This window comes from Mobula hypostoma, chromosome 23, assembly GCF_963921235.1.
Source record: "Mobula hypostoma chromosome 23, sMobHyp1.1, whole genome shotgun sequence".
In the NCBI taxonomy this organism is placed as follows: domain Eukaryota; kingdom Metazoa; phylum Chordata; class Chondrichthyes; order Myliobatiformes; family Myliobatidae; genus Mobula; species Mobula hypostoma.
Genome location: NC_086119.1, coordinates 6,727,538 through 6,754,686, shown reverse-complemented (window position 1 = coordinate 6,754,686; position 27,149 = coordinate 6,727,538). Strand labels below are relative to the sequence as shown.

At 40.4% G+C, this 27,149-nt stretch overlaps 1 protein-coding gene across 1 annotated transcript in view; it reads left to right on the top strand.

Annotated features, from left to right (window-relative positions):
• Nucleotides 1-27,149, top strand: part of brip1 (BRCA1 interacting helicase 1) — a 312,184-nt gene that overhangs the window by 207,732 nt on the left and 77,303 nt on the right. The window contains exon 16 of the mRNA XM_063031229.1: nucleotides 662-783. Within this exon, the coding sequence (XP_062887299.1) occupies nucleotides 662-783 (122 nt within the window). The remainder of the gene's footprint in view (nucleotides 1-661; nucleotides 784-27,149) is intronic.

Sequence of the window (27,149 nt, the reverse complement as noted above, 5' to 3'; positions counted from 1 at the left end):
TCCCTTTGTTCACATTTAGACAGATGCTGAAGTTGTGATCTTGGTGAAACCCAAAATGGGCATCAGTAAGCAAGTTATTGGTGAGTAAATGGTCTATGTTAGCATTCTTGATAATGCTGTCCATCACAGAGCTGATATTTGAGAGCAGAGTCTGAGTAAGAATTAGCTAGATTGGATTTGTCTTGTGCAGTTTTCCATTTTAGGTTCCAACACGGTTACTGTACTGGAACAACTTGGCCAGAGGTATAGGTCATTAGTGCTGCAGCTGTCTGGTTTCATAGCCTGCTATTGTAGTAAAATTGTTTTGAGTCACGTAGCTTGAAAAAAAATCCTAATTATAACAATTTTTTGGGCTAGTTTACACGTTTAGAGTTGACTCTACATGTAGGCCAATGTGAGAGAAGTAAGTGGCTGTTAAGAAAACACTTCAACAAAAACATATTTCAAGCTGTACATTTTGTGGAATGTTTCCTATTGACTAAAACCAGTGCAAACTAAATTGCATGTTTAAGCCCTAAAAGGCTGAAGTTTGCGGAACCTTTTAGTCCCAGGTCAAAATGGTTAGATGTACACATCAGGTAATCTTTTGTGAGTTGATTTATGTTTACCTTTTTAATCTTCTTTTTGGCAAATGTGTTGTTTTTTTTGTTTTTGTTCTTAGGTGGAGCACTCTTGGTAGCTGTTTGCAGGGGAAAAGTCAGCGAAGGGCTTGATTTCACTGATGATAATGCTCGTGCGGTAGTTACAATAGGAATTCCTTTTCCAAATGTCAAAGACCTTCAGGCAAGTAATCTAAACTAAGAAAAAAGCCAAGAAAGGCAGCTCAAACCTTTCCACTCACATCAAAACCCATAGAAAATGTGTGTGGGTTTTAACAGAGTTGCATGCAATATGTTAGCAGCTTTGTTATTGTGAAGTTTACGCAACTGGATATTTGTCTCCAAAATACTATTATGTAGAAATAATATTAAGTTGAGGTTTAAAGAAAATCAAGTTTCTAAAAGCACATCAATTGCAATCTTCACTTAAAGCCACTGTAAATTAATTAGCAACTTGCATACATTAAAGACAATTACATTAAAGTTGCAATTACAATGAATATTACAATCTCTGTTATAATTTAGTATATTTTTAATATTTTATGATGAATGGAATAGTTTCTATTTGAATTACTACATTCATCCGCTGTGCTCATCCCATCTTTCTGCCACCTAACATTGATAGAGTTCCTCTCATCCTTATCTACCAGGCCATGAGCCTCCATATCCAACACATCTTCCACAACTTTCACCATCTCCAAAGGGATCTTACCACCAAACATCTCTTTACCTCCCCCTTTCCACTTGGTGCACCTTATATTCAGTCTGGGTAGCCTCCAACCTGATGGCCTGAATATCAATTTCTCCTCTGGTTTAAAAAAAAATTCCCTCCCCTTTTTTTTTCTATTCCACACTCTGGCCTCTTACCTCTTCTCACTTGCCTATCACCTCCCCTTGGGTCCCCTCCTCCTTCCTTTCTCCTGTAGTCCACTCTCCTCTCCTATCACATTCCTCCCTCTCCAACCCTTTACCTTTCCCACTCACCTGGCTTCACAGATCACCTTCTAGCTATCTTCCTTCCCCTCCCCCTTCCCACCTTTTTACTCTGGCATCACCTTCCCAGTCCTGAGGAAGGGTCTTGGTGCAAAACATTGACTGTTTATGTATTTTCATAGGTGCTGCCTGATCTGCTGAGTTCCTCCAGCATTTTGTGTGTGTTGCTTCAATTAGAACATAATGTTTGCAAAACCATCAGATTGTCAGAGGTTTATAATTTTCAAAAATATGTAAAAACTAACGTGATTGTTTTCTTTCATGAAGTCATGATACATATCTACATGCTCTATTGAAATGTTATTTCAATTATATAATTTTATATAATGGATCCATTATATGTGAGCCACAAGCAGGTATTTCCATAAGACCATCAGATATAGGAGCAGAATTAGGTCATTTGGCCCATCAAGTCTGTTCTTCCATTTCATTATGGCTGATCAAATTTTTCTCTCAGCCCCAATCTCTTGCCTTCTCCATGTATCACTTCGTGCCCTGACCAATCAAGAATCTATCAACCTATTCCTCCACAGCTTCCTGAGGCAAAGAATTCCAGAGATTCTCACTCTCTGGCTAAAGAAGTTCCTCCACATCTCCGTTCTAAAATGACGCCCCTCTATTCTGAGGCTATGTCCTCAGGTCTTAGACTCTCCCATCATAAGAAACATCCTCTTCACATCCACTCCATCAAGGCCTTTCACCATTCGATGAGTTTCAATGAAAACAGCCCTCATTCTTCTGAATTCCGGTGAATACAGGCTCAGAGGCATCAAACGCTCTTCCTATGACAAGCCATTCAATCCTGGAATCATTTCTGTGAACCTCCTTTGAACCCTCTCCAGTTTCATCATATAAAGGGCTGAAAACTGCTCACAATATTCCAAGTGAGGCCTCACCAGTGCTTTATAAAGTCTCAATATTACATCCTTGCTTTTATATCCTAGTCCTCGTGAAATGAATGCTAACTTAGCATTTGCCTTCCTCACCACAGACTCAACCTGCACATTAACCTTTAAGGAATCCTGCACAAGGACCCAAGTCTCTTTGCACCTCCGTTTTTTGTATTTTCTCTCCATTTACAAAATAGTCAACCCTTTCATTTATTCTACCAAAATGCAACACCATACACTTCCTGACACCGTATTCCATCTGCCATTTCTTTGGCCATTCTCCTAATCTGTCTTAAGTCCTTCTGTAGCCTCTCTACTTCCTCAAAACTATCTGCCCCTCCACCTATTTTCATATCGTCTGCAAACTTTGCAGCAAAGCCATCAATCCCATTATCCAAATCATTGACATATATTGTAAAAAGTATCAATCCCAACACAGACCCTTGTGGAACGCCACTAGTCACCAGCAGCCAGCCAGAGAAGGCTCCCTTTGTTTCCACTCTTTGGCTCCTGCTAATCAGCCACTGCTTTATCTGATGTAATACCATGGGCTGGTAGCTTGTTAAGCAGCCTCATGTGTGGCACCCAGTCAAAGGCCTTCTGAAAATCCAGGTACACAATACCAATCAATTCTCCTTTATCTATCCTGTTTGTTATTTCTTCAAAGAATTCCAACAGATTTAAATAATTTCCACTTGGGATCAACAAAGTACTTATTATTATTATTGAAACACAAGTCCAAGGTCTCAAGTCCAAAACAAAGATATCCATGAGTTCCCTCATCGAGTTCCAATATGCAGATGGCAACAGTGTTGCAGCTCTTTCAGAAAACTGCCTACAACAGATTCTGACTGCCTTCAACCGTGCATACACGAAACTTGGACTTACCATCAATTCCAAGAAGACTCAGATCATCTATCAACCGTCACCAATTGAGACAAATCGGATAGAACCATCAATTCAACTTGGCGAAACAACCCTGGAAAACGTGGACCACTTTCCGTATCTTGGAAGTCACCTCTCTTCCAGTGTCGACCTTAATGACGAGATCCAACATTGTCTTAAATGTGCTGGAACAGCTTTTGGACATCTCCAAACAAGAGTCTTTCATGACCGTGACATCCGAACAGACACCCAAATGTTACGCTCCTGTATGCATCAGAAACCTGGACAACATACTGACAACATCTGAAGGCACTTGAAAAGTTCCATCAACGCTATCTTCGAAACATCTTAAATATCAGTTGGGAAGATAGAAGAACCAAAGTCAGTGTGCTAAATGAAGCAAAAACAACAAGCATTGAAGCCTACGTCATCAAGAACCAACTAAGATGGAGCGGTCATGTTGTTCGGGTGAAAGACGAACGTATGCCGAAACAAATCTTCTACTCCCAGCTTAAAGAAGGCAAACGTAAAAGAGGCGGACAACAGAAAAGGTTCAAAGACGTCTTAAGAGCCAACATGAAGAAATGTAACATCAACATCAACAATTGGGAAACCAATGCCAAGGAAAGGAAACTCTGTCAAGCCATCATCCGAGAAGGAACAGCAACTTCCGAAGCCAACAGATGTGCAGAATTAGAAGAAATGAGAAGAAAATGGAAAGAAAGGCAGCAACAACCAAAGCCTGATCTGCCATCTGGAACTACCTGTCCTGAATGCGGAAGAACTTTCAAAGACAAGATCGGACTCATAAGCCACTTGAGAGCCCATAAGTAGATCAACAGAACGAAGACCATCATCCTCGACCTCGAGGGATAGCCATGACGACGATTATTATTAGATTTGTCAAGCAAGATTTTCCCTTCAGGGAACCAAACTGATTATAGCCTATTTTATAAAGTACTTCCAAATACCCTGAGACCTCATCCTTAATAATCGACTACAACATCTTCTCAACCACTGAAATCAGACTAACTGGCCTGTAGTTTCCTTTTCTTCTGCCTCTTTCCCTTCTTGAAGAGTGAAGTGACATTTGCAATTTTGCTGTCTTCCGGAACCATTACAGACCATTCCAGAATCTAGTGATTTTTGAAAGATCATTACTAATTCCTCCACAATCTCTTCAGCCACCTCTTTCAGAACTCTGGGGTGTGTACCATCTGGTCCAGGTGACATCCACCTTCAGACCTTTCAGTTTCCCGAGAACCTTCTCTCTAATTATGATAACTTCACACACTTCATGCCACCTGACATCTGGAGCTTCCACCATACTGCTAGTGTCTTCTACAGTGAAGACTGATGCAAAGTGCTTATTCAGTTCATCCACTATTTCCCTTACCTCCATTACTACCTCTCTAGCATCGTTTTCCAGCAGTCCAATGTCCACTCTCACCTCTCTTTTACACTTTATATGTCTAAAGAAACTTTTGGTATCCTTTTTAATATTATTGACTAGCTTACTTTCGTATTCCATCTTTACCTTTTTAATGACTTTTTTAGTTGTTTTCTGTTGATTTTTAAAAGCTTCCTAATCCTCTACCCACTAATATTTGCTCTATTATATGACCCCTCTTTGGCTTTTATGTTGGCATTGACTTCTCTTGTTAGCCATGGTTGTGTCACTTTCCTTTAGAATACTTCATCCTTTTGAGTTGTATATATCCTGTATCTTCCTGGTTGCTTGCAGAAATCCCAATCATTGCTGCTCTGTCATAATCCCTGCCAGCGTTCTTTTCCAATCAACTCTGACCAACTCCTCTCTCATGCCTCTGTAATTCGCTTTACTCCACTGTAATACTGCTACACGCAAACATGAGGAAATCTGCAGATGCTGGAATTTCAAGCAACACACATAAAAGTTGCTGGTGAATGCAGCAGGCCAGGCAGCATCTATTGGAAGAGGTACAGTCGGTGTTTTGGGCCGAGACCCTTCATCAGGACTAACTGAAAGAAGAGCTAGTAAGAGATTTGAAAGTGGGAGGGGGAAGGGAGGATCCGAAATGATAAGAGAAGACAGGAGGGGGAGGGATGAAGCCAAGAGCTGGACAGTTAATTGGCAAAAGGGATATGAGAGGATCATGGGACAGGAGGCCTAGGGAGAAAGAAAAGGGGGACGGGGGAAAAAAGCCCAGAGGATGGGCAAGGGGTATCATGAGAGGGACAGAGGGAGAAAAAGGAGAGAGAGAAAAAGAATGTGTGTATATAAATAAAAAAACAGATGGGGTACGAGGGGGAGGTGGGGCATTAGTGGAAGTTTGAGAAGTCAATGTTCATGCCATCAGGTTGGAGGCTACCCAGACGGTATATAAGGTGTTGTTCCTCCAACCTGAGTGTGGTTTCATCTTGACAGTAGAGGAGGCCATGGATAGACATATCAGAATGGGAATGGGACGTAGAATTAAAACGTGTGGCCACTGGGAGATCCTGCTTTCTCTGGTGGACAGAGCATAGGTGTTCAGCAAAATGATCTCCTAGTCTGTGTTGGGTCTCACCAATATATAGAAGACCACATTGGAAGCATCGAGTGCAGTGTATCACCCCAGCTGACTCACAGGTGAAGTGTCGCTTCACCTGGAAGGACTGTTTGGGGCCCTGAATGGTGGTGAGGGAGGAAGTGTAAGGGCATGTGTAGCACTTGTTCCGCTTACAAGGATAAGTGCCAGGAGGAAGACTGGTGGGGAGGGATGGGGGGGACGAATGGACAAGGGAGTTGCGTAGGGATCGATCCCTGCGGAAACCAGAGAGGGGGGTAGGGAAAGATGTGCTTAGTGACGGGTTCCCGTTGGAGGTGGAGGAAGTTACGGAGAATTATATGTTGGACCTGGAGGCTGGTGGGATGGTAGGTGAGGACAAGGGGAACCTTATTCCTAGTGGGGTGGCAGGGGGATGGAGTGAGAGCAGATGTGCGTGAAATGGGGGAGATGCGTTTGAGAGCAGAGTTGATGGTGGAGGAAGGGAAGCCCCTTTCTTTAAAAAAGGAAGACATCTCCCTCGTCCTAGAATGAAAAGCCTCATCCTGAGAGCAGATGCGGCGGAGATGGAGGAATTGCGAGAAGGGGATGGCATTTTTGCAAGAGACAAGGTGAGAAGAGGAATAGTCCAGATAGCTGTGAGAGTCAGTAGGCTTATAGTAGACATCAGTAGATAAGCTGTCTCCAGAGATAGTGACAGAAAGATCTAGAAAGGGGAGGGAGGTGTCGGAAATGGACCAGGTAAACTTGAGGGCAGGGTGAAAGTTGGAGGCAAAGTTAATGAAGTTAACGAGCTCAGCATGCGTGCAGGTAACAGTGCCAATACAGTCGTCGATGTAGCGAAGGAAAAGTGGTGGACAGCTACCAGAATAGGTTTGGAACATAGAATGTTCCACAAAGCCAACAAAAAGGCAGGCATAGGCAGGACCCATATGGGTGCCCATAGCTACACCTTTAGTTTGGAGGAAGTGGGAGGAGCCGAAGGAGAAATTATTAAGAGTAAGGACCAATTCCGTTAGACGGAGCAGAGTGGTGGTGGAGGGGAGCTGGTTAGGTCTGGAATCCAAAAAGAAGCAGAGAGCTTTGAGACCTTTCTGATGAGGGATGGAAGTATACCGAGACTGGACATCCATGGTGAAAATAAAGCGGTGGGGGCCAGGGAACTTAAAATCATCGAAAAGTTTCAGAGCGTGAGAAGTGTCACGAACATAGGTAGGAGGGGATTGAACAAGGGGAGATAAAACCGTGTCGAGGTATGCAGAAATGAGTTCGGTGGGGGAGGAGCAAGCAGAGACAATAGTTCGGCCAGGACAGGCAGGTTTATGGATCTTGGGTAGGAGGTAGAAACGGGAAGTGCTGGGTGTAGGAACTATAAGGTTTGTAGCAGTGGATGGGAGATCCCCTGAGCGGATAAAGTCGGTGATGGTGTGGGAGACAATGGCCTGGTGCTCCTTAGTGGGGTCATGATTGAGGGGTAAATAAGAGGAGGTATCCACGAGTTGTTGCTGTGTCTCGCCAAGGTAGTGGTCAGTACGCCAGACTACAACAGCACCCCCCTTATCAGCGGGTTTTATAGTAAGGTTAGGATTAGAGTGGAAGGAGTGGAGAGCAGTGTGTTCGGAAGGAGTGCGGTGAAGTCGAGACGGTTGATGTCCCGTTGGCAGTTAGCAATAAAGAGCAGGCAGAAGACCAGAGCGGGGTGTCCATGAAGAGGAGGAGGGTTGAAGACGGGAGAAGGGGTCATCGGTGGTGGTGGTGGGAGAGTCCTTGCCGAAGAAGTAGGCTCGGAGATGGAGCCGGTGGAAGAAGAGTTCCGCGTCATGGCGAACACAGAACTTACTGAGGTGTGGGCGAAGGGGACAAAGGTGAAGCCCTTACTGAGGACAGAGCGCTCTGCCTCAGACAGTTGAAGGTCAGAGGGGATGGTAAAGATCCAGCAGGGATGAGAACCTGGATCAGAGGGGGGGAGGGCGAGGGAGGCCAGGGGTGTCAGTGGAGAGGGGAGGAGGAGGGTAGGGGTGAGAGGAAGATGGAGCCTCTGAGGGCCCAGGAGCTGATGATACTGATACATCTGGTTTTAGCTTCTTCAGCAGTTCTCTTTTTAGCATTATGCACCCCTTTGTTCTCTTTGCCTGTAATTAAAAAAAATAAATTAGGACATTTATTGTTGCATGCTTCTCTGATTTGTATTGTTACATGAATGAAATTGCCGGAGAATATTACTGGTAGATACAAAGCAGCTTTTTTATTCGACAAAATAATGTGCAGCAGGCATCTTATGGAGACACTTTCGGTGGAAAGATCTGCTGGCCCAGTGTGGGGCTCGATATTTATGTGGGCCAGCCTGTGCTTCTAACTTCAATAGACAAATAGAACTGAAGACTGATTCATTAGAACTGAATTACTATCTGCTATACTCGCATAACTCTAGAATACTCCCTAACTGGTCCCACCACTCAATATCCATTTACTGTACATGTTGAGTTATAATAATGACGTCTGAATTTCCTATCTGTATCTAGTGTGTTTTTCCATTTTGGAATGTAATTGTGGAGTTTTGCTTCTTATTCTGTAGTTTGTATATTGTCACAGTTCACTTTTTTTTCCAAATGAAAATTCAGAAGGATGATTAGTATGCTGCAGGGGTCATTTTTTTCCATACAATGCAGTCATTATTATAATTAAATTATTATCCTCTTCCACATAGTGCTATCTATTTAAGATTTTATATTGATTGATCCAAACTAATTTTGGTGTTACATAATTTCTTGTTGGAGGTTTGAGCCACAGGTGTGAAACATGGCTTATAGAACTCTGAGATTATTTCCATCTTCTTTTATAGTGAACGGAAGGAACAAGCACAAACTTTCTGTTCCTTTATTTATAGGACATTGATGCTCTGGTGAAATTAGTATTTATTTTCCATCTTTGATTAAGTGGTACTGTACCCTTTATGTGGTGAAGGTAATGCATATACTTAATTACACTTACGCCCTGTGGGTGTTGAAAAGGATTTGTGAATTAGAAGATAGGTTATTCACCACAGGATATACTGAATTTGACCTGCTCTTGTAGCCATTGTGTGAATATCTTTGTTCTAGTTATATTTCTAAATCAATGTTGACCCTCCTCTGAAGGATGTTAATGGTCAGGTTCTCGGTGATGATAATGCTTTTAAATGTCACAGTGTGGTGATATAACTTAAGGAGAATCAAATTGGCTGAAGCTTGGTTTACTGAAATCTCAGAAAGTGCAACAATCAGTAATCCACAGCACTTCTGACTGAAGATGGGTGCAAATATTTAAATTTTATCTCTTGCACTTATTGTCAGTTACGTGCTGTTTTTGAGGATGGTGATCTTCGAGTGTCTTCCCATGTTTAATTGCATATAGGCAGAAGTTCTGATCTGTTGGCTGTGAGATATACATTTATTTAAGATTATGTGAAATTTATATATTCTATTAATATACAGATTTTGGTAAATTGGTTTATTGTCATATGTATTAAAGTACAGTGAAAAGTGTGTCTTGCCTACCATTCATACTGATTAAAGCAGTGCAGTGAAGTCGTACAGGCAAGACAGTAACAGAATGCAGAATAAAGTGTTTCAGTTAGAGAAAATACAGTGCAGGTAGATATTAAGATAGATTGTGAGGTCAAGAGCCCATCTTATTCTGGGGAACCATTCAATAGTCTTTTAACAGCAGGATAGAAGCTGACCTTGAGCCTGGCGGTACATGCTTTTAGGCTTTTATAACTTCTGCCTGATGGGAGGGGGAATGGGTGCACTGCCCCTCTTCTTGAAATCAATGACCAGCTATTTTGTTTTGCTGACATTGGGAGAAAGGTTATTGTCATGACACCATGTTGCTATGATCTCTATATTCTTATACTTCGACTTATCATTATTTGAAATACAGTTCACTATGGTGCTATCATCTGCAAATTTGTAAAATTAGAGCAGAGTCTGACTAGCAGCTATGAGTGTACAATATATAGAACAGAATAGAGGGCTGAGGATGCAGCTTGTGGGGCATCAGTGTTGAGCATAGTTGTGTCAGGGGTTTTGCTGCCTATCCTTAAAGATTGTGGTATGTTGGTCAGAAAGTCAAGGATCTAGTTGTGAAAAGAGATGTTGAGTCCCAGGTCTAGAAGTTAGGAGATGAGTGCCCTAGTTAGTTTCAAAACCTAATAGATTTGTTTTTGCTTTTGTAATGAAGGTATGTCTTTGAATATTTAGAGATAATAGAAGAATCAAATTGTAATTCAGCCAGTTAAGGCCTGTATTTTCTCATGAAATTTTCTACTTTTGGAAATTTGGTGTGAAATTCATTTTGCTAAGAACATGAAATTCCCTGAGGGTTCTTCATTTGGGGGTCTCTAGAAGCAATACTTGTTATTTTTATGAGTATCTCGCATAACAGTTTGATTTTTAAAAATTATAGATGAAATTATATCTTTCAGTGTTGGTTGAGGAATGGCAATTGTCAACTCAATGCATTGCAATTTTTCCAAAATATCAGTTTTAAAGTTTGTAGAAGAGGGAAAAAGAAGTAGAGTAATAAGTCTGTAAAAATGACAGTTCATTCACTGTTTTCTCTGTTTATCGTGTCCTTAGCAAGTTGCAGTGACCTTTAAGATTTTACTTTCGATCAAACAGTGCTCAGAAATTGAAAACTGGAGCTGTCACCTTGGGTATTCTTAACGATGATTGACTCTTATAGTTCACCTTAGACATAGTGGCATGAAGCATATCACAGTGATGTACCTCCAGGGAAGCTGTTTGAGTTTTCTTCATTTCTGCTTGGCTGACAGTAGATTGCATTTGCCGCTCATAAGAGAGTTTTGGTTGTATTAGATTTTAATCATGTCACTTGTTCAGAATTCCTGGAAGCAACCAAGATTGAGATGAGTATATGAGAGCAGGGTAAATTTGTATCATAATTTCTTGAAGCATAAAGTTTTGTATTTATCAGAATGTCACAATCTGTGTTACTATTCACTGCAAGTGTCTATGTATTACCTCAGCACTGTCAAATATGGACAGTTTGGAGAAAAATAATGTGATAACCTTCCACACAGCTGGACAACAAATTCTTAATTTATTTCAAATATGATTGGTAAAGTGCTATTTTCTGTAATTCTTCTATGATTTTTATCATTTCAGATAGAATTACACTAGTTAGCTGACTCATGGATTTGGAAGGGTTTAATCTATGAGAGTGCCAAGAGTTATTCTCAGTTTAATGGTGACTAATTGCAAATGTGTTTTCCAACTTCTGTTTTGTAAAAATTAGTGCAAAGGTCATTATGAAAAATTATTGCTATCACACTTGTATGGCTAAATATGTCTGCAATTCTGAATTGATTGTTTTTTTATAGCAGACCATCAGAAAACTATTTGAATTGTTTGTGAGGTAAACTTATCATTATCTAAGTGTAATGATGATCCCAAATTTCAAAAATATGTTTTTGAGTGTACAGCACTTCTATTAATTAATATTTTTTGTTTTTCAGATTAACTTAAATTATTTAACACCTGAATGACAAGATTAAAATAGTTTCTGTTTGATTTGTTATTGTGCAATTAATTAAGTTGTTTGGTTGGAAGGCTGCATAAATTTGAATTGCTCAATTACTTGTTCAATAACACATCGTATCGACTGAAAAGGAGTGTAGTTCTTGGTTTGGTTGCAGTTTTGTCCAGTTTTATTTTTTAAGACTTGCTTTTCATTTCATTGTTGTCCAGGTGGGATTCCCTCACTACATGTTTTCTACTTTCAACCAGGAAGACGGATTATCTATAGCATGGACTCTTCAGTGTCTATATTCACTCGATGGCAGTATAATTTTAGTTAACTTGGATGCCAATCCATTCCTCTCTTGCATTTTATTCATATCCATTCCAAGTGAACTCTCAGGACTAGGTTAAATAAATTAATTTTATTCACCCTGTTAATTTGGTCATGTGAGTAAATGGGATATATACTCGGTACTCCGTCCTGACGAAGGGTCTCGGCCTGAAACGTCGACTGCGCCTCTTCCTATAGATGCTGCTTGGCCTGCTGCGTTCACCAGCAACTTTGATGTATGTTGCTTATATACTCGGTAGCTACTTTATTAAGCACACCTGTGCACCTACTTGTTAATGCAAATATTTAATCAGCCAATCATGTGACTGCAACTCAATGCATAAAAGCATGCAGACATGGTCAAAAGTTGTTGCTCAGACCAGACGTCAGGATGGGCTACAAATATGACTTTGATCATGGAATGACTGTTGGTGCCAGACGGATTGGTTTGAGTATCTCAGAAACTGCTGATCTTCTGGGATTTTCATGCACAGAAGTTTGTAGAGTTTACAGAGAATGGTGCAGAAAACAAAAAAGATCCAGTGAGCGGCAGTTCTGTGGGTGAAAAAGGTTGTTAATGAGAGAGTTCAGAGGAGAATGGTCACACTGGTTCAAACTGACAGGAAGGTGACAGTAACTTTTCAACCACGTGTTATTACAGTGGTGTGCAGAAGAGCTTCTCTGAATGCACAAATCGAACCTTGAAGTGTATAAGACCATACCGGGTTCCACTCTTGTACCTAATAAAGTGGTCACCGTGTGTATCTTTTATTAGAGATGTTACTATTTCTTAGCTCTTGAAGTGAAGCTGAAGCAGTGCTTCCTTGTGGTGATCCATGAAAGGCTGACATCAGCTCTTTCTCAGTCCAGCATGCGTAATACAGCATAATAGGATGGCTGGTGGACTACGTAAAGCAATGCCCAAGTGACTTGTGTAATTTCTTTTTGTTTTATTGTGAGGGAGGAGATGAGGAGGTCATTGGAAGCCTTAAATGGTACCTCAGTTTGATTATCCCTGGTGTATTGCAATGAAGTGAGTAGTTATCTGAAAATTGGACCCGAGGTATGTAATATTGTTCATTAGAAAATCCATTTAAACTTGAGATTTCAGATTCTTTTTTTTTTCAAATCTTTTTATTATATATATAGGAAAAATAACATGAGTACATCGAAGTAACAACACTTACAATGCCTCAAACAAAACATTATCTTAAAGATTGAAAACAAAATTTTGTGATAACAAAAGAAAACCTACTGAGAAGAAAAGTGAGAAAAAAAAGAGAACCCATTAGGTGTACAACCCTGGAGCCATGCGTCATACAAAGAGCTTCTAAAAATAAACATCAAACTGCCAGCAAGAAAAGAAAATATACTAAAAAAATTTACAATTAGATCGAGGAAAAATTGTATCAATTAACTCAAATGATAATAACGAGCAAATGAGCCCCATCTTTTCTCAAAATCAAATGAAGGTTCAAAGGTTCGACTTCTAATTTTCTCCAAACTAAGACATAGCATCACTTGAGAGAACCATTGTGACAAAGTGGGAGCTGATGTATCCTTCCACTTCAACAAAATGGCCCTCCTAACTATCAATGTAACAAATGCAGTAACATGTTGGTCAGACACAGAAATACCATGAATATTTTGAGAAACTGTTCCAAAAAGCACAGTTAATTTATTAGGTTGTAAATTAATTTTAAGTGCTTTAGAAATTGTTGAGAAAACCGACTTCCAGAACTTTTCCAGTATAGAACAAGACCAAAACATATGTGTCAGCGTAGCTATCTCAGTTTTACATCTATCACAATGACTATCAACATTAGGAAAGATTTTAGAAAGTCTCTCCTTTGTCTAATGATAACGATTTACAATTTTAAATTGAATCAATGAATGGCTAGCACAAATTGAAGAAGAGTTAACCAACGTCAATATCCGCATCCAATCCTCTGTCATAAAAGTCAAATTAAGTTCCTTTTCCTAATCCTGTTTAATCTTAGATAAAGGTCGCTTATCCCATTGTAATAATAAACTATAAATTCTTCCAATAGAACCCTTAATCAAAGGATTCATACTCATAATAGTATCTAACAGGTCAGCCTCCAATATGCAAGGGAAATTACTTAAATATTTTTGTAAAAAATATCTAACTTGAAGGTATTGCAGAAAGTGTGAGTATGAAAGAGAATATTTATCAATTAATTGTTCAAAGGACGTCAATCTATCTTCTTTAAATAAATCCAAAAAAGAAGTAATACCTTTATTTTTCCAAAGTAAAAAAATTGGATCACTTAAAGAAGGCTTAAAAAAGTAATTTCGGTAAATTAAACTACAAAGTTTAAATTTTTTATGATTAAAAAAATTGTGGAACTGGAGCCAAATTTGTAAAGAATACTTAATCACAGGAAACAACAGGAATTCTGCAGATGCTGGAAATTCAAGCAACATACATCAAAGTTGCTGGTGAACGCAGCAGGCCAAGCAGCATCTATAGGAAGAGGCGCAGTCGACGTTTCAGGCCGAGACCCTTCGTCAGGACTATCCTGACGAAGGGTCTCGGCCTGAAACGTCGACTGCGCTTCTTCTTAATCACAGGATATAGGTTTAAATTAACAACTTTACCTAATTGCATAAGTAAAGGAGCTCCCAATAACGAAGTTAAATAAAACTGTTTTACAACTTTCAGTTCCAGGTCTACCCAAGTTGGCCGATCACTCTTATCAACCCAGTATAACCAAAAAGACATATATCGCAGATTAACAGCCCAATAATACATTCTAAAATTAGGCAAAGCAAGACCTCCATCCTTTTTCAATTTTTGTAAATGACATTTACTAATTCTTGGTCTTTTATTATTCCAAATAAAAGATAAAATAACAGAATCAATCCGATCAAAAAACTTCCTAGTCAAAAAAACAGGAATATTCTGAAATAAATATAAAAATTTCAGTAAAACCATCATTTTAACTATATGAATATGACCAATAAGTGAAAATGTAAGTGGACTCCATCTACTAAATAAATACTTCATAGAGTCTACTAAGGGAACAAAATTAGCTTTCTAAAGATCCTTATTTTTTTTAGTAATTATAATACCTAAATATCTAAAAGAGTCTGAAACTTTAAAAGGAGTATTATCATATATAGAGACAGAATCATTTAAAGGAAACAATTCACTTTTACTAAAATTTATATTATATCCTGAAAAACCTCCAAATTCATTAAATAATTTTCGCAAGGCAGGAATGGATTCGTCAGGGATAGATATGTAAACCAATAAATCATCAGCATAAAGAGAGACGTTATGCATGGTCTCATTCACAAAGATCCCATGGATATTTTTAGTCTCATGAAGAGCAATAGCAAGGGGTTCTAATATTAAATTAAACAACAAAGGACTTAATGGACAGCCTTTCCTTGTCCCCCTTGAAAGCTGAATAAAAGGAGACCTACGATTGTTAGTGACAACAGTAGCAATAGGTGTTTTATATATCATTTTAATCCAATTATTAAAATTAATACCAAAGCCAAATTTCTCTAAAACATTGAATAAATATTTCCATTCGACTCGGTCGAATGCATTTTCAGCATCCAAAGATACAACACATTGTGGAATTTTAGAAGAGGATGAATATATAATGTTAAAGATTCTCCGAACATTTGAAAAGGAATAGCAACCCTTTATAAAGCCTGTTTGATCTTTACAAATAATTTTACTCAAAATATTCTTCAACCAATTGGCCATTATCTTTGACAAAATCTTAGCGTCAACATTCAGTAATGAAATAGGTCTATATGAAGCACAGTCAGTAGGATCTTTATCTTTTTTAAGAATTAAAGAAATAGAGGCCTCATAAAAAGTAGAGGGTAAGTCACCTTTCACAAAAGAATCCTTAAACATTTCCAACATATATGGAGAGAGTAACTTTCCTAATTTTTTATAAAATTCTACAGGATAGCCATCAAGTCCTGGGGACTTACCAGATTGCACTGAAAAAATAGCTTTATGAATTTCGGCTTCAGTAATTTCAGCATCAAGAGTTTTTTGATCCTCAGCCGAGATTTTAAGGAAAACAATCTTTCGTAAAATAGCATTCATTTTAGAGGACTGTAACGGACATTGAGATTTATATAGCTCAGCATAAAAATCTTGAAAAATCTTATTAACTTCTTCATATTCCTGAGCTAAGGTACCATCTTTCCTATGAATTTTCATGATTTGCCTTTTGGCTGCTGCCATTTTTAATTGAGATGCAAGCAGTTTATTATTTTTATCTCCAGACATATAGAATTGGCTCTTCAACTTAAGCAAATAACCTTCAATGGGATGAGTTAATAACAGGTTATATTGTGATTGAAGTTCCACCCTTTATTTAAATAAATCAGTATTGGGGAAAATTGCATAAGTATTATCTAAATCTTTAATTTGTTTTGAAATTCTATCTAATTCTGCTTTAGTTTGTTTTTTAAGTTTAACTGAATAAGAAATAATCTGACCACGAAAAAATTCTTTTATCTGGGTTTCAATGAAACTGACAAAGTCAGAGTTTTGCAATAATGTCTGAGACATGCGCCAAGGTGGGCGGGCAAGAGTGACATCATCAAATTCAAAAGACAAACTCAGAGGCCCATGATCAGATATAGCAATAGCGTCATATTCGCAAGTTTTAACACTAGGCAAGAAGCGGGGATAGATTATAATATAATCGATCCTCGAATATTTTTTATAAACATGTGAGAAGAAAGAATATTCTCTATTGTTGGGATGAAGATACCTCCACAAATCAATCAACCCAAAATCAATCAAAAAGGAATTAATAAATGACGTGGATCGATTTGGAAGTCGCTGATTGGTTGAGCTCTTATCAGTCATAGGATTTAAACAGCAATTAAAATCCCCACCCATTATGAGCATATATTCATTTAAGTCAGGCAGTAAAGCAAATACCTTTTTAAAAAAAGGATCATCTAAGTTAGGACCATACAAATTAACCAAAACAACTTTTCTGTTAACAGATTGTTCCTTTAACAATCAAAAATCTACCATTAGAATCTGATTCAATATCCTCTTGAATAAATATATTAGGTTTAATGAAAATAGACACGCCTTTTGTTTTACTCTGAGAAGTAGAGTGGAATTGCAAACCATTCCACCATCTAAAAAATCTATTTTGATCTCTTGCCCTGATATGTGTCTCTTGAGCAAAAAATTATATCAGGTTGGAATCGGTTAATAATTTTAAGTCTTCTTTCGTTTAATAGGATGATTCCAACCATGTACATTCCAACTTATTATATTAATCCGTTTGAACAGCATACGGCGATGAAGAATACAACCAAATAAAAAACACGCATGCTCCGGAACCACCCAATGGGAAAAAACTAACTCTAAGCCCACCCACCCACACCCAGAAACCCGAAAGAGGCGAGCGATCTATGATAGAATTCAAAGCTGCTGACTGCTCCGTCTGTGTTTTCTTTCCCTCCCCCCAGTTAGTAAAAAAATAGTGACCTTGTGAAAAAGACAATAAAGTCTCAGCAAAAAAAGGTATTTACATTCCATCAACTAATAAAGAAGAATGAACCAAAATAATGTTATCTGTTAGAGAGAAAAACCAGCGCCATGTTTAAGTTTAATATTAATTCCCTAAAAACGCTTTAAATTCAATTATAAAATGTTATAATAAAACAGAAAAACATATATAAAAAGCCCTATTAGTAGGAAAAAACTACCAATTAGCTACCAAGTATTAAATTAAAGGAACAAATCGCCTTATCTTCTTCCCTCAGTCATAGAATGTCCAGAGATCATTTGAACAGAGATACTTAAACCATAAATCTTTCCAAAGGAAAACCAATAATATGCAATAAAGAACAACACTCAGTCTTGTTTAATTAGTCTCTCGATGAAATATACAAGTGTCCTTCATAAATCTTCTTTGCAAAATGCAAATAAAATACAAATAGCCAAACAGCCTTTCAGATGGATCATTCAACAGCAGCGTCGGTGACAGTGGTAGGTAATGCCTGAACAAAATCCAGTGCAGCTTTTGGATCAAAAAAAGTACGAGGAGGAGAATTAGCAGGGAAAATTTTAATTCTTGTCGGGTACCTCAAAGACGGGAAAAGATTTTTATCATATGCTTGTTTCATTACGAGGGCAAATTTTGATCTTTGTTCCATTATCTCTCTTGGATAATCTTCGTAGAAGCGGAGCTTGGATTCCATAAATCTAAAAACTCTCTGTTTTCTTGCCTGTCGCATTATTTGATCCACTGTAGACATATTGTGGCGATAGGCAAATTGCATGGGTCCAGGTCCTTGCTTAGGCAGGAGTTGATTCTAGCCATAACCAACCTCTCAAAGCACTTTCGCACCGTAGATGTGATTGCTACTGGATGATAGACATTAAGGCAGCTCACCCTGCTCTACTTAGGCAGTGGTGTGATCGTTGCCCTTTGAAGCAGGTGGGTACTTAGGACTGTAACGATAAGTGATTGAAAATGTCTTTGAACACACCACCAGTTGCTTGAATTTCCAGCATCTGAAGATTTCCTCGTGACCAGTTGGTTGGCATTGGTTTTCAGAGCCCTGCCTGCAAGGGTTCACCCTCTTGAAAGACAATCTGACGTCGATCTCTGAGACAGAGGTCACAGACGTGGTCACCGGATGCTGCAGGTGTCTTCATAGCTGCAGCTTTATTCTCCCTTTCAAAGGTATTGAGCTCATCTGGTAGTGAAGCATCACTGCCATTCATGATACACACATCAAAGTTGCTGGTGAATGCAGCAGGCCAGGCAGCATCTCTAGGAAGAGGTACAGTCGACATTTCAGGCCGAGATCCTTTGTCAGGACTAACTGAAGGAAGAGTTAGTAAAAGATTTGAAAGTGGGAGGGGGAGGGATGGAACCAAGAGCTGGACAGTTGATTGGCAAAAAGGATATGAGAGGATCATGGGACAGGAGGCCCAGGGAGAAAGACAGGAGGGGGGGGACCCAGAGGATGGGCAAGGGGTATAGTCAGAGGGACAGAGGGAGAAAAAGGAGAGTGAGAGAAAGAATGTGTGTATAAAAATAAATAATGGATGGGGTACAAGGGGGAGGTGGGGCATTAGCAGAAGTTAGAGAAGTCAATGTTCATGCCATCAGACTGAAGGCTCCTTTTTTAAAGAAAGGGGCTTCCCTTCCTCCACCATCAACTCTGCTCTCAAACGCATCTCCCCCATTTCACGCACATCTGCTCTCACTCCATCCTCCCGCCACTCCACTAGGAATAGGGTTCCCCTGGTCCTCACCTACCACCCCACCAGCCTCCGGGTCCAACATATTATTCTCCGTAACTTCCGCCACCTCCAACGGGATCCCACCACTAAGCACATCTTTCCCTCCCCCCCTCCCGCTTTCTGCAGGGATTGCTCCCTACGCGACTCCCTTGTCCATTCGTCCCCCCCATCCCTCCCCACTGATCTCCCTCCTGGCACTTATCCTTGTAAGCGGAACAAGTGCTACGCATGCCCTTACACTTCCTCCCTTACCATCATTCAGGGCCCCAGACAATCCTTCCAGGTGAGGCGACATTTCACCTGTGAGTCGACTGTGGTGATATACTGCGTCCGGTGCTCCCGATGTGGCCTTCTATATATTGGCGAGACCCGACGCAGACTGGGAGACCACTTTGCTGAACACCTATGCTCTGTCCGCCAGAGAAAGCAGGATCTCCCAGTGGCCACACATTTTAATTCCACATCCCATTCCCATTCTGACACGTCTATCCACGACCTCCTCTACTGTAAAGATGAAGCCACACTCAGGTTGGAGGAACAACACCTTATATTCCGTCTGGGTAGCCTCCAACCTGATGGCATGAACATTGACTTCTCTAACTTCTGCTAATGCCCCACCTCCCCCTCGTACCCCATCCATTATTTATTTTTATACACACATTCTTTCTTTCACTCTCCTTTGTCCAGCTCTTGGCTCCATCCCTCCCCCTCCTGTCTTCTCCTATCATTTTGGATCTCCCCCTCCCCCTCCCACATTCAAATCTCTTACTAACTCTTCCTTCAGTTAGTCCTGACGAAGGGTCTTGGCCTGAAACGTTGACTGTACCTCTTTCTAGAGATGCTGCCTGGCCTGCTGCGTTCACCAGCAACTTTGATGTGTGTTGCTTGAATTTCCAGCATCTGCAGAATTCCTGTTGTCTGCCATTCATGATGTTAGGTTTCACTTTGTGGGAAGTAATGGTCTGCAAACCCTGTCAGAGTTGATGTGCATCTGATTTGGCCTCTAACCTCAATCAGAATTGTTCTTTTGCTCTTGAGATAGCCCTCCGTAAGTTGTAACTGGACTTCTTGTATAACACTGTATCACCAGTCTTGAATACCACAGATCTAGCACTCAGCAGACCACGAATCTCCTGGTTTATCCATGGCTTTTGATTCCTGTATGTAGAGTGTGTTCTTGTAGGCACTCATTCATCCACACAGATTTTAATGAAGTCAGTGACAACTGTGGCATTCAGACTTGAAAATGAATCCCTGAATACTGTCCAGTCCACTGACTCAAAGCAGTCTTGTAAGCGCTCCTCTGCCTCCCTTATCCATACCTTGTTGGTCCTGTCTACTGGCGCTATGGTCTTCAGTCTCTGCCTATACAGAGTAAGTGAGAGCTGAGTGCTAGGTGGGGACTAAAGGTGGACTAACTGCCTTGAAAAGGACGCAACATGTTTCCCCACCAGAGGTGCTACCCCTCCCTGACACCCCATACACCCATCCTCGTAGCTGTTTGCATGCACCAGCGGCTGCACCCCGGGCAACGACTTCGACAAGCCAGCTAAACCAGGTGAGGGTAGCCGACGGGTCTCAAACCCTTGGTGAGATAGGGAGATGTCTATCCCAGTATGTGAAGACAGACTCTGGCAGATTGAGTGGACGAGACCAGTGGAAGGTCCAACAGTCAAGAAGGCGGTCTCTGCAAGCGTTGTGAAACGTGTAGAGCACGACAAGACACAGAAGACATCCTGGTCATCCACTGCGCCTAGTCCCATCTCCCGCCTTGTCGACTCTTGTCTTGCCACTGGATCCAGATGGGAATTGGTAAGAGGGAGTGAGGCTGACGCTGCGCTACTCTCCCTCACTTAAATCCAAATCATGCGCTAGGCTCGACACCATCGATGGTGTCGAGGTCTTCTTCGATGACGACGATGGATGAACAATACAGAGTAAGTGATCAGACTTTCCAAAGTGTTGGTATGGGATGGCACAGTAAGTGTTCTTGTGGGTAATATGACACTGGTCCTGTGTGTTAGCTCCCTTAGTTCCACAAGTGATATGTTGGTGATAATTATTTTGAGACTTTGTCAATCTGGCCTGGTTAAAATCCCCCAAAATCTTGGGGAAGGCATCAGGTTGCGCTGTATCAATACTGTTGATTATGTTGCTCAGTTTGTCTTCTAGAGACTGTTTCTCACAGGCCTGAGGTGGAATGTACACCACTATCATGATGATGGCTGAGAACTATATGGACAGGAAAGGAATGGAGGGTTATGGGCTGAGTGCAGGTCGGTGGGACTAGGTGAGAGTAAGCGTTGGCCTATTTCTGTGCTGTAATTGTAATATGGTTATAACTCCCACGGCAGATTAATGGACTAGATATCACTAGATATACCAGGTCAGATGAGCAGGACTGGGTCAAAACCACCATGAGTTAATCATAAAGCATACTTAATTTCCTCTACCTTTAAAAGATTCAGTAGTCCTATCTTGGCTGTAAATCGTGAAGCCAGCGAGCTGTATCACTCTGTCCAGGATGGCGGAGGAATTCAAGTGCCTGAAACAAAAAACACGATAGTCCCTGATGTCCGTCTGGTACAGCAATTTTCCAGAGATTGTACGCTTGAATAGATGGCAGTGGAAGCTCATACAACCCTGCAATATTCCTCATTGAAAGACCTCACATTTTGAAAGATACTATTGAAGTGCCTGTGCTACATGGCTTCATGTAGATGGTTCACACTGAACCCTCAGTATCTATGTAGTGATGAGAGTAAATGTTTAAGGGTGCATTAAGAATATAAGAAATAAATGCACAGTTCGGCCATTTGCCTGCTTGTGCTTGTTCTATCAGTTAGTATGATCACGGCTACTAGGATCTATCTTGAATTTCTACTTTGTTCTATCAATGTAGAGAGCCTCACATTTTTCCACATTATATTCCAACTACAATTCATATAGTCTTTCTGAATCCTCAAAATCTCTTTCCATCCTCCTGACAACTCCTATTCCCAACCAGCTTTGTGTTACCAGCAAATTTATACTCGGTCTCTTCATCCAAAACATTGATGTAAAAGGTGAATGTCTAGGGCTTTAGCATTGTTTCATGTGGTGACCCAACAATTACAGGTTCCTAACCATGACTGTGGAGAAGACAAAGGAAATCATTGTGGACTTAAGAAAGGTGCAGACAAACCATCCCCCCTCTGCGAATACGTGGCTCCTCCATAGAGAGAGTTAAGTGCACCAAGTTCCTGGGAGTTCATATCACAGATAGTCTCACCTGGTTCCTTAATATCACCTCCCTGAGCAAGAAGGCACAGCAGCAACTCCACTTCTTAAGAAGATTGAGGCAAGCAAGCCTCCCCCACCTCCCCCCCCATCTTAAATCTGCTTTTCAGGGGCACCATTGAGAACGTCCTAACTAGTGCATCGCCATCTGATATGGGAGCAGTTGAACATCAGACCAGAAGTCCTTACAAAGGACTGAGAACACCTGAGAGGATCATAGGGGTCTCCCTACCATCCATCAGGGACGTTTATCAGGAGCGCTGTGTACACAGGGCCCTTAGTATTATTAAGAATCCCAACCATCCATCCAGCATCCTCTTTGACTTTCCACATCAGACAGGAGACTACGATGCATAAAAACAAGAATGGTCAGAATGAGAAACCGTTTTCTCCCCCTAGACCATTAGGCTTCTGAATACCCTGCTGCATTGTATTTGAAGTGTCACTGGTTAATCTGTTCTGCACTTTACGATATTTAATATTAATATACTTTAATTTGATATTTATGTGTTATTCTTCTGTAGATTTTATCCTTACCTTCATAAGTTCATGTGTAATATGTACTACTGTGCTTTACACCCTGGTTCGAAGAAATGTTCTGTCATTTCAATATATGTTATATACATGTATATAGCTAAATGACTTGACTTGAGCTTGAAAATACATCTGTTGATTCCATTTCTCTATTTTTTTTTGCCCATTGACCAATCTTTAATCCATACCAAATTTATTAGCTTCAGTCCTTTGTGATCTAATCTTATTTAATGGATTTATTTGTGGCATTTAATCAAACTCCAGATACTTCACATCACTGATTCCCCTTTCTTGCTTGAAAATTTTAGTTGATTGGTTGAACACAATTTCCTTTCTATAATTCCATGTTGCCTCTGCTCAGTCCTGTGATTATTTTTAATAATTTGTAGTATGTTCCTTTACTGATGTTAGGTTATCTGTATATGTCCCTATTTTTCACACTCCTTTTTAAATAGTTGGCTTGCATTTGCTACTTTCAGTCTTTGGGACTGACCTAGAATCTTTGGAATATTCAAAGATGACAAACAGCATATCATTATCTCCAACACCATCTATTCGGATATAGGCCATAATTTCCCATGGATGTAGTCATAGTCGTAGTCATACTTTATTGATCCTGGGGGAAATTGGTTTTCGTTACAGTTGCACCATAAATAATTAAATAGTAATATGTAAATTATGCCAGGAAATAAGTCCAGGACCAGCCTATTGGCTCAGGGTGTCTGACCCTCCAAGGGAGGAGTTGTAAAGTTTGATGGCCACAGGCAGGGATGACTTCCTATGATGCTCTCTGTTGCATCTCGGTGGAATGAGTCTCTGGCTGAATGTACTCCTGTGCCCAACCAGTACATTATGTAGTGGATGGGAGAGATTGTCCAAGATGGCATGCAACTTGGACAGCATCCTCTTTTCAGACACCACCGTCAGAGAGATTAGGTGCCGCCCGGCACATAAGTATCATCCCAGATCAGAGGTGACTGCCGATTGCGTTGCCTCTGATCTGGGCAGACATTTACGTGCCGGGCGGCACCTAATTAATTAGCTTGTTTATTTCGGCTTTTTTCTGAAAGATGTGCTGAGTGCGTCCCAGCTACCACTGTATTCTTCGTGGATCAGTATCGGTCGGTGGCCTGGAGGTTGGGGACCACTGCACCACCCCAACCTTCGACGACTCAGCCTAACACACCATCATCAGTGTGCTCGGCGCTGTCTTCCCAATTCCGGTAAGTGATACTACACTGTACATACATTATTTCTACTTTGTATAGGCTGTGTATTTTTATGTGTTATTTGGTATGATTTGGCAGCTTCATAGCTTAAAGGTTACTGGAGAGAGTGTTTCTGCCGAGAGCGCTTGCGTGAGATTTTCGCTACGGAGAACAGTGTGGCAATGATTGTAGAAAAATAGTTCTACTTTATATAGGCTGTGTATTTATCATATCATTCCTGCTTTTACTATATGTTACCGTTATTTCAGGTTTTAAGTGTTACTTGACATGATTTGGTAGGTTATTTTTTGGGTCTGTGAATGCTCACAAATTTTTCCCATGAAAATAAATGATAATTGCTTCTTCGCTTTACGACATTCCGGCTTATGAACCGTTTCATAGGAACGCTCTACCTTCGGATGGTGGGGGAAGCCTGTATTGCAAAAATAAAGGAGCTGTTTGTGGACTACAGGAGGAATGGAAACAGGCTAATCCCTATTGATATCAATGGATCTCGGGTTGAGAGTGTGAACAGCTTTAAGTTCCTTGGCATAAACATCACTGAGGATCTTATGTGGTCTGTACATACTGGCTGCGTGATGAAAAAAGCACAACAGCGCCTCTTTCACCTCAGACAGTTGAAGAGGTTTGGTATGGGCCCCCAAGTTCTAAGAGCTTTCTATAGAAGCACAATTGAGAGCATTCTGACTGGCTGCAACACTGCCTGGTATGAGAAGTGTACTTCCCTCAATCACAGGACTCTGCAGAGAGTGGTACAAATAGCCCAGCGCATCTGTAGATGTGAACCTCCCACTATTAGGACATTTACAAAGACAGGTACGTAAAAAGGGCCCGAAGGATCATTGGGGACCCAAGTCACCCCAACCACAAACTGTTCTAGCTGCTACCATCCGGGAAACAGTACCGCAGCGTAAAAGCCAGGACCAACAGGCTGTGGGACATCTTCTTCCACCAGGCCATCAGACTGCTTAATTCATGCAGACACAACTGTATTTCTATGTTAGATTAGATTAGATTAGATTATGAGGACATGCAGTCCTCTTTTATTGTCATTTAGTAATGCATGCATTAAGAAATGATACAAGTTGTTCCTCCAGAATGATATCACAGAAACACAAGACAAACCAAGACTAAAAAAAACTGACAAAAACCACATAATTATAACATATAGTTACAACAGTGCAAGCAATACCATAATTTGATAGAAGAACAAACCATGGGCACGGGTAAAAAAAAATCTCAAAGTCTCTCGGAAGTCCCATCATCTCACGCAGACGGTTGAAGGAAGAGAACTCTTTCTGCCATGAGCTTCCAGCGCCGCAAACTTGCTGATGCAGCATCCTGGAAGCACCCGACCACAGTCCGATCTGAGTCCGTCCGAAAACACCGAGCCTCCGACCAGCTGTCCAGTACTGAGCACCATCTCTGCTGAGTGCTTTGACCCCGGCCCCGCCAATAGGCAAAGCTGGAGATTTGGGGCCTTCCCCTCCAGAGATTCTCGATCGCACAGTAGCAGCGGCAGTGAAGCAGGCATTTCAGAAGTTTCTCCAGATGTTCCTCCGTGCTTCTCACGGCTGTCTCCATCAAATCAGGATTGTGCGCGGCATCCTACTTCACAAATACGATATCAACTCAGAGTGGCTGCGCTCGCCATCTTCCCCTCCCCGTCCTCCTGTATGTACAACAGGATATTGACTATCCTGTTGTACATACTATTTATTATAAATCACTACAGAATTGCACATTGCACATTTAGAAGGAGACGCAGGATGTAAGTAATAAAGTCAAATCAATTCAATCCTTAATTACTCTAAATCTGTTCTTCCCTATTTCTAGATTATCTGTATCTTTCATGAAGGTAAACACAAAATATTTGTTTAATTTGTCGTTTGTTTTCATAGTACCTAAACATTTTCCTGTCCCAGCCTGTGAAGCACTACCATTAAATTCAGCTAATCTTTTTTTTCTATCTATTGAGATTTTTAAGGTCTTTATATTCTTTGCAAGATTACCTTTGTATTCTGCCTATATTGTTTCTCCTTTGCTGAATTCTGGATTTTTCAAAGTCCCTGATTTACTGCATGTTTGCCTAAATCTAATACAGTTTTAACTCCTTGTTGCCATAGCTTCAGCACATCCATTATTCCATTATTTAAAAAGAGAACAAGGGGTAATCCTGGAAACTATATACCAGTGAGCCTCACATCAGTGGTAGGGAAGTTACTGAAGAGAATTGTTACGAATAGGATTTATGAACATTTGGATAGCCATAGCCTAATTAGGTAGAGCCAGCATGTCTTTGCGAGGGACAAGTTGTGTCTTACTAACTTGATTGAGTTTCTTGATGAGATGACAAGGGTGATTAATGGAGGTATAGCTGTGGATTTGGTCTGCGTGGATTTTAATAAGGCGTTTGACGATGTCCCTCATGCAAGGCCCACTCAGAAGATACATGGGATCCATGGTGAATTGGCCATTTGGGTTCAGAACTGGTTTGCGCATAGAAGTCAGAGGATAGTGGTTGAAGGGACTTATTTAGCTGGGGGGTCTGTGATTAGTGATGTTCCACAGGGATCTGTACAGGGACCTCTTCTGTTTGTGATTCAAATATTTGAAGTACATTTATTATTAGTGTTATGAACCAGCAGTAATAGATATGAATTTGAGTCAAGTTTTTTTTATAAAATAAACAACGACCTTTATTAACTTCTGCTCAAAAACATAGAAAAATAAACAAACGACTAAGTTAAACGGAAGTTGACGGTGTTATGTGTCTATAGTTATCAAGCAGTTGAACTTAAAGACAATTCTTAACAGATCTTACTTAAGCACAGTCTTAAGGTGGTAGTTTAATAAGTCCATGTGATTTATACAGTCATTAAGGAGAGACTTCCCTGAAACGATGAATCCTTTGAAGTAATGATGAATCTGCCGATCACAGCCGAGCGATGCCTTGTCCGAAGAAATCACGAAGAAATAAAGTGTCCTAAAGGAACTGACCTTTTGGCTGGAGGGTATTTGCTGCACAAATCTTCCCGACCTTGCAAAAGTTTAACTCAAATGTGCATGCCACAATT